Source organism: Phallusia mammillata, chromosome 4 (assembly GCF_965637545.1).
Source record: "Phallusia mammillata chromosome 4, kaPhaMamm4.hap1.1, whole genome shotgun sequence".
Taxonomy (NCBI): domain Eukaryota; kingdom Metazoa; phylum Chordata; class Ascidiacea; order Phlebobranchia; family Ascidiidae; genus Phallusia; species Phallusia mammillata.
The window spans coordinates 17,460,648-17,467,934 of record NC_137255.1 but is presented as its reverse complement, the minus strand read 5'-3'; the positions used below and the strand labels follow the sequence as shown (position 1 = coordinate 17,467,934).

General features: G+C 35.4%; 3 protein-coding genes across 3 annotated transcripts; 1 reads left to right on the top strand and 2 right to left on the bottom strand.

The window, feature by feature from the left end:
- The first annotated feature begins 847 nt into the window (after positions 1-847).
- Positions 848-2,914, top strand: LOC145222078 (evolutionarily conserved signaling intermediate in Toll pathway, mitochondrial-like). Its single transcript, XM_080088089.1, has one exon. It carries the CDS (start codon positions 1,228-1,230, stop codon positions 2,710-2,712), a length of 1,485 nt encoding a protein of 494 aa, XP_079944215.1. The 5' UTR covers positions 848-1,227; the 3' UTR covers positions 2,713-2,914.
- On the bottom strand, positions 2,911-4,180 carry LOC145222079 (solute carrier family 33 member 2-like). Its single transcript, XM_080088090.1, has one exon. The coding sequence runs from the start codon at positions 4,178-4,180 to the stop codon at positions 2,912-2,914; it is 1,269 nt and encodes a 422-aa protein (XP_079944216.1). The 3' UTR covers position 2,911.
- On the bottom strand, positions 4,008-5,169 carry LOC145222081 (UPF0598 protein CG30010-like). The gene is made up of 2 exons (XM_080088092.1): positions 4,662-5,169; positions 4,008-4,540 (listed from the first exon to the last, which is right to left on the bottom strand). Exons 1-2 carry the CDS (start codon positions 4,958-4,960, stop codon positions 4,183-4,185), a joined length of 657 nt encoding a protein of 218 aa, XP_079944218.1. The 5' UTR covers positions 4,961-5,169; the 3' UTR covers positions 4,008-4,182.
- Between the last annotated feature and the right edge of the window lie 2,118 nt (positions 5,170-7,287).

Genomic DNA, 7,287 nt, shown 5'->3' with positions numbered 1-7,287 from the left:
TTCAAAGGGGGCCCCAGAAATTGACTTGCACCAACATATTTTTTTCTCTCCAGGTCCCTGGGTTGAAGTATATGTATATATACGTCAAAAGACGTTTTGCAGAGAGCGTGGATTGACGTTAATTTACGTCAAAAGACGTTTTTTTTATATCGCTTTTTACCTCAGTTTACTTTTTAAGTAAACAGGGTGAGTTCGTCACAACAACTTTAACGGGTTCACCAAACCATAAAAGGTTGAAGAGCACTGGTATATGCAAAGATGATCGAAATGACCCATCCTCAGAATAACAATTGCGATTGTTGCGTTATTGTATGCCATTGTTTTCAAACAAAGCAATAAATCACAGTTGGTTCTTTCACACTGCTACACTGTATATCTGTTTGTTATTTATGACAATTTTGTTTTTAATGTACTTAATAGCATTAATGAACATTTTACTTTTTAATCGTGCAATGTTTTTTGTTGTCATGTTACATTGTAAGTTGTAACGAATGTTTTATGTTTCGATAGTGCGGCCCTCGACATACTTAAAAGTTTGTTTTTGGGCCTCAAAGTTGTTTGGGTTTGACACCCCTGACATAGGCCGTGTTGGCTAAGTTAGCCACCTAACGGCACTTCAGTTTGTTGCGAGTAACGTGATAAAGGGTAGAGCTACTAACACTGAACTTTGGCTTGGACCCGGTCTGGAAATTTCTGGTAAGTGGCGCAACGGAGCATAGGCGTTTATGGTGCTGACTCAGCAATTTGGGTTTATGGTAAAATGATTGCCGAGTCAGCACCATAAACGCCTATGCTCCGTTGCGCCACCTACCAAACCGGGCGTAAGGCCGTAAGCCAAAGTTCAGTGTTAGTAGTTCTACCGTGATAAAGATCTATACTTCTATACCGTCTGCAGTGGTGAAGTGTACAAACGACTAAACGTTACGCTTACGAGTTACGACTTTCATTTGGTCTACAACAGCATGTCTCTTGAGACATGAGTCAAGTGTGGCGAGGCTAAGACCAAACTTACAGAGTGATATCTAGTATTGACTGCCTATTGGCCCAGGCAGCAGCAACCAATATTAATTTATGTCTACCTATTACATATTCTATTACTTTTGTTTAATTGCATGATTGATGTTTTTAATTTTTATCCAACATTTGCTGCTTAAATGCTGTTTTTAGTTCACAAACATTTGTTTAAAAATGTGATAAACAAAAAGGTAAACGTAACAGATTTACATCATGCAGTTACCAAAGGCATGTGAAGCCGTTTGTTGCAAGTTCTTCAGGCTTTTGCAACCACTTTGTAAACCTATTGTTGGAAATAAAGTTTTGGTTCAACATAATGGTGCACAAGTGTTTAAGCGAAGCATAAACACAACGCAGGTAACTTGGCAAAGATTACAAAAAGAGTCAACAGAGAACGAAATTGATGATGAATCGGAAATAGTTGCAAAAGATTTGGAACCAATTGACAGTTCTTTAGATATAGAAGAAGATGCAAGCTTGTTGGAACACTACATCAACAAGGCAAAACATGATTTGGGTAGTTTTGAAGACATTGAATATATGGATGTATTTGACCCAAACAAAAAATTGTACTACAAAATGGTGGACTTATGGTTAAAAGAGGCAGGAGAAACAAGAAGGGGTCATCGTGAGTTCATAGTCACTGTTATGCATGCCATGTCAAGGTTTAATGTGGAATCTGATATTTCAGCATACACAAAGCTTTTAGATTGCTTTCCACAAGGAGAACACACAGGCCTTAAAAGAGATCATTGGTTTTTAGCAGCCTTTAAGGATAAAATTGCTGATCACTTGCTTGGGGACAAACTGATTCGACTAATTGCAGAGAATGGTGCTATCCCTAATGAAGAATTGCATAACAAAACTACGGACCTTTTTGGGAAGTTCAGCCCAACCACATTTGCTGCACGGTCTATATTGTTTTGGTATGGTAGACTTGTCTCATTTAACAAATACCCAATGAGCGTCAGTGACTTTAAACAACTGTCACCAATTGAAGTTGCTTTCTACGGTTTACGGCAAATAAACCCTGGTCTGGACGGCAACTATCAGTGCTTCCCTGTAGATAAAACAAAATGTACAGAAATACTTGATGCTGGAAAAATTGACAGCATTATCAGTGTTCAAACACCAGAACAACAAACACTCCTTGCTAAACATGACCCTATGGTGCCTATTTTTATTGAGGGACCAAACCTTTGCTACTTTCGTGAAAAGACTGTTCAATATTATGTCATGAGAACTGATCCCAGAAACAAGGAACCGGATACTGCATCAAAGAGCCATATATTAGCAACAAAAGATTGGTGGACAGACTTTTATAAAACAGATTGGAAAACTGACAAAAAATTTCAAAAGGACAGTGGAAAGCTCTATTCATCAGAATGGCTATTTCCCACAATACACTGTGACAAAAATTTATCATCTAAAAGTGAGATTGAAAGAGATATTTGCCAGATTGAAAAGGACACTGAGGCAGTTGAAGGGCCTGTATATGCCATTGCTTGTACGGATTATAATTCTCCTGCCGCACTACAAGGCTGGATAAAGGGTCTTGTGCAAACTAATAAGAAACTTGCACTTTGTAGTGTGGTATTTAGGGAAGAGAAATCCTTTATGTTAAATGCTCCCACTACTGACCCTACTGAAATAGACATACATGATCCAAATTTCCTTGAGGATGCCGGATTTCAGTAAATTGTAAGGTCTGGTAATATATGTTTGTTGTGATGTGGCAGCAAAATAGTGTGTTGTAAAGAGGATAATTTCCTGCATTGCAAATTTACTCTTCTGATTTATCTGTAAGTATGCATTTTGTGGTGACTTTTGGCAATTGAGCAAAAACTACTACCTTTTCACTTTTTTAGAAAGTCCAGAATTACACATTTTCATACATTCATTCTTCTTTCCTTTTAGTTTCCATTAACACACATTTATAAAACCACAGTAAAGCAAACATAGGTAGTGTTACTAAACCTGTAAATGTCATGTACACATGTAACACACCTATTAATGTCACCAAATATCCAACAAAGCATGAAAAAACAAGCTTTCCTAGCACTTCACATGATGACAGAATTGCATATACTGTCGCTTTTTGTGTGTCTGGAACTTTGTGAGAGGCAACCATCATGAGGGTAAAAGTTAATGTAGTCAGCATGCCACCAAAAAAACTTAGCAGTGCACTTGCCAGTGGCCACAATGAATCAATTTGTGCAGATAATACCAAGTATTGCAAACCAATAGGTGCCACTCTTAACCCACATGCAAATGCAATCATACAACACAAGGAAAAATAGGGCTTTTTGGGCTGGTGAAAAGACCAAACGCAACCACCAATGATTGAACCAAGAAATGACAATGGTTCATTTAGTAGTGAACTATACATGGCCACATGGTGCCTACTTACATTTTTGTCAATGAGTAGCAGCGGGTAAATTGTCAAAGAGCCATTTTCACCAAGTTTGTATGTTAGTATAAAAATACAAAGATATTTCAAAGAACTTATTGAAAACATAGAAAAGCTGATTGTTGGCCTGGTAATAGCCTGTTCCTGCTTGCTTTCTGAATGTGGTCTGTCTGTAGCTGAAATTAGATAGGAAACAACAATTAAACCAGCTACATTTAAAATAGCAATCACAAGAAACCCATATGCAATGTTGACAAACAAAGACAAAGCTATGCCACCAAACATGGCACCAACTTTATATGCCACAACCTGAACAGTATTACTTATTCCTAAAAACTTTAAATCTGATCCAGATTGCGCGGATGTTATAGCAAGCCTATCTGTGGATATATCTACAGCCACTGAAGCAACATTAATGATAAACAATGCAAACATATCAAGGAACGACACTATAACATTATGTTGAGACCAGAACAGAAAAGTAAAACTCAGCAGCAAATTTAAAAGTATGTTTCCAGCAATTCCAGTGTATATTAGTGTGTTTGCTGCTGTTTCTGTTGTTACATAAGCACTTAGCAATGGCTTTAAAAAAATCCAAGGTGTCATAAGCAAACCAGTTTTGGTGACGGCATTCATTGTAAAATTTAAAGATTCATACAAGTACAAGGGTAATGCTTTCATCTGCACACCGTATGGTATTCCTTGCAAAAAATACAAAATACACAGTGAAGCCAAAGCTCTAATTTGGGACTGCATTGTTATTGAGCACGATTTTGTCCAGCCAACTCAACTAGTTCATTCGTTAGTTTGTAGACTTTGCCTTTCCATGTAAATGTGGTTGGCAAGTTGGCACTGCTTGTCACATCAGATCCTTTGTGGTAACCGAAGTACTGACTCAACTCAATCGCAAGTTTTGATTTAACTAAGCCAATACCACCACACTTTGCATGTGCAGGATGATAAACCCTTCCACTTTCAGACAGCATGCAAAGTTTCATAGGTTCAAATGCTACAGTGAGTTTGTCTCCTGTGTTTCCGTAGGACAAAAAGTATTGCTCCCCAGTTTCATTGACTTTAGTGATTAGGTGTGTGTAAACAATAGGCAAATCATCACACCTGCAAATTCAAGAAAACCAACATTGTATTTATACTTTACCTGTTTAAATCGATTTTTTATTCAAAAAACGAAAATGCAAAAGTTCATATTTTTCTTACAAATTATACTGTTCTTCTGTACCTTATGAAGTTTCTTTCCCTTCCACACGGTGAAAAATATGGAAATTCTTTTTCATAACTGCCTGTTTGATTTATTCGAACTCTACTAAAAAAGAATGCAAGGAATTCTTTGTCTTGGAAGCATGAAATGAAGTTTTTAACTTTTGCATCATCAAGGAATAGTTGGCCCTGATGGTCAATATAGTAGAAATATTCCCGGGTGTTTGGCTTTGGGGACTGCCCTTGAACATAAAAAAGAGTGGACTTCGAAAATTTCGTGGCTGATAGCGATAAAAATCGACTGCACCCCAAAATCAGCATGTTAAAAATTACCTATGCATAACTCAACAAATGTATGTTGTACAATCCATTAGTTAAGGAAACATATATTCCTACATATTTGATGCTTTCGGTCGGTGCGACATAATTTTCTAAAGGTTAGGACTCAAAAATGTCGCCGTGTTCACAACTAACACAAACATTTGTTCATTTTATCGCATTGTTTCCATTTTTGCGTTGCGACATCTACTGATACATTTATTGTTACGGTTACGGTCGAATGCTTCGAATCAGGTGATACGTGATAGTCGAGTGAACGCACCTAAAGCGTGTTAAGCGGGTTGTCGACTTTGTTCTCGAATCTCGATATTCAATGAAACTATTTTCCTACTGATAGTTTTGTTTGCTTTAACTACAGTATATAATCGCGTCCGTATGCAGATCACCTAAACAGCACTGTATGCCAATGCCACCGCATGGTGGACATATGTTAACAAATTATTTGCAGAAATGGTTATTTCGTTATTTTAAAATTCTTGTTTTGGGTTACTTGGTCAATTTAATTCCAAATTCTTGTTTGTGTGTTTTACGGTCTAATATGAAAACGATAAATACCATTATACTTTGAGAAATTGGGGTTTAAAGGTACTACAGACAAATAACCAGTTGCCAACTTTTTCTAAAGGGCCCAGCTCTAGGCTGTCCTTGAGTTTGAAACTGTGTGTTTTGTTTGCAACCACTAGAAAATTGCTGCGGATGGGAAACGAAACATTATGCTACCAAACACATCTGTAGTACTTAATGACTATTGACTATCATCATTTGTGTGTCAAAGCGCAAATAGCAAAAATAACATATGAGTGCAATTTAAGGATTTTCTCTTTTACGGGTTTTGTCTTTTCAGAGCTGTGAAAAAAACTCACCATCTAGATTAAAAGGTGTTTTTGCTTTAGGCATGTAATGTATATTTTGTTCCAATATATATATATATATAATCCAATATATAAATATGAAATCAAATATTTCCAGTATATCCTGAAAATGTCTTAAGGATCTCTGGGATTGTATATTTACAAACATTAAAAATTTAAAGTTATAAATATGCTATTTATTTAATGGAAATATTTTTTGGGTACTGTGACTACTGTCCTTTGGAAACTTTTAATACTTTTTAACTCAAACAAACATGTTAACGAGAAAATGTAATTATTTTGCTTTGGGTTTGGGTCAAAATTAATGTTTTGTCATGACTACAAAAACATAGAAACAATGTTTTGTTCTTGATCCAATTTAATTGTTAATATAAACTGAAAAAAATGCTTTTAGTATTGCATCAGCATGTATGTGACTGGTTTTAATAAACACAGCTAATTAATATGACTTGCAGAACTCCTCGTTATCACGGCAAATATAGGGTAAGGAACACTATACATGGAGTTAAAATGTAATTTAACTACACCTTTGCTACCCAAAAACTTGTGTATGTACAATATGTCTGTACCAAATTGTATACCACTACCACATATATGTACACAAGTTTTCTGGCAGTTCGGTTTTTAATCAAATATTGGGTAAATTTTACACATTCGCGGTTTTTTAAAGAGTTAATCATTTCAAGGAAACAAATTATTAACTTTCTTGTGGATTTGTATTATTTCATGTTCATGGTACTAAATTGAGTAAGTTAACAGGTATTGTCTGTATTATATTCCATAAAACTTTCATATTATGTTGCTTTTCTGTGTCGTAATATAATTTAAGGGAAAAAGGTAGATTTTTAGCATAAAGTAAGATGTCCATGACTATATTTTCACATTCTATAAATGTATTCATGTGTAAATATGTTTTGTAGAATTAAATACTTTACATAAGTTTTAAGTAGCCTACTAGCAAATTTTATGTAAATAAATAAAACAAAAGCAGTGGTAAATTATTTTTGTTACTGGATGCAGTTTATGAAAACGACTTGGTAAATTTACTGTAGTTTTGCACATGACTGGACTTGTTAATTATATGTGACAAAAACATTATGTATTTTCCTTAGGCTGCTAAGACTAAAATTAGCTTAGCTTTACCTTCCTTATGTGCATGCGAGTTTCCCCTGGGACAAATTATTGACATTTCCCTTAGATGATGCATGCACATTAGCTGTTCAAAGAAATTTAAGTGGCTTCAATTTTAGCTAAAATATGTTAAATACCAGTTACAGCAACTAATAATATCTAAAATTCATCATGATTGTGTTGTTTAAAATGACTAAATAATTACGATGTAAAGGAAGGTTTGTTTAACAAGCAATGTTCAAAATGTAATTTGTCTGTGTGCAAACCTGTTCAGTTTGTCTGGTAGCAGCTTTCCATTGATTTCTT

Coding starts and splice junctions, on each gene's coding strand:
- LOC145222079 (XM_080088090.1), bottom strand. CDS start 4,180: ATGCAGTCCCAAATTAGAGCTTTGGCTTCACTGTGTATTTTGTATTTT.
- LOC145222081 (XM_080088092.1), bottom strand. CDS start 4,960: ATGCTGATTTTGGGGTGCAGTCGATTTTTATCGCTATCAGCCACGAAA. Junction 4,541..4,661: donor AGGGAAAGAAACTTCATAAG/GTACAGAAGAAC, acceptor TTGAATTTGCAG/GTGTGATGATTTGCCTATTG.
- LOC145222078 (XM_080088089.1), top strand. CDS start 1,228: ATGCAGTTACCAAAGGCATGTGAAGCCGTTTGTTGCAAGTTCTTCAGG.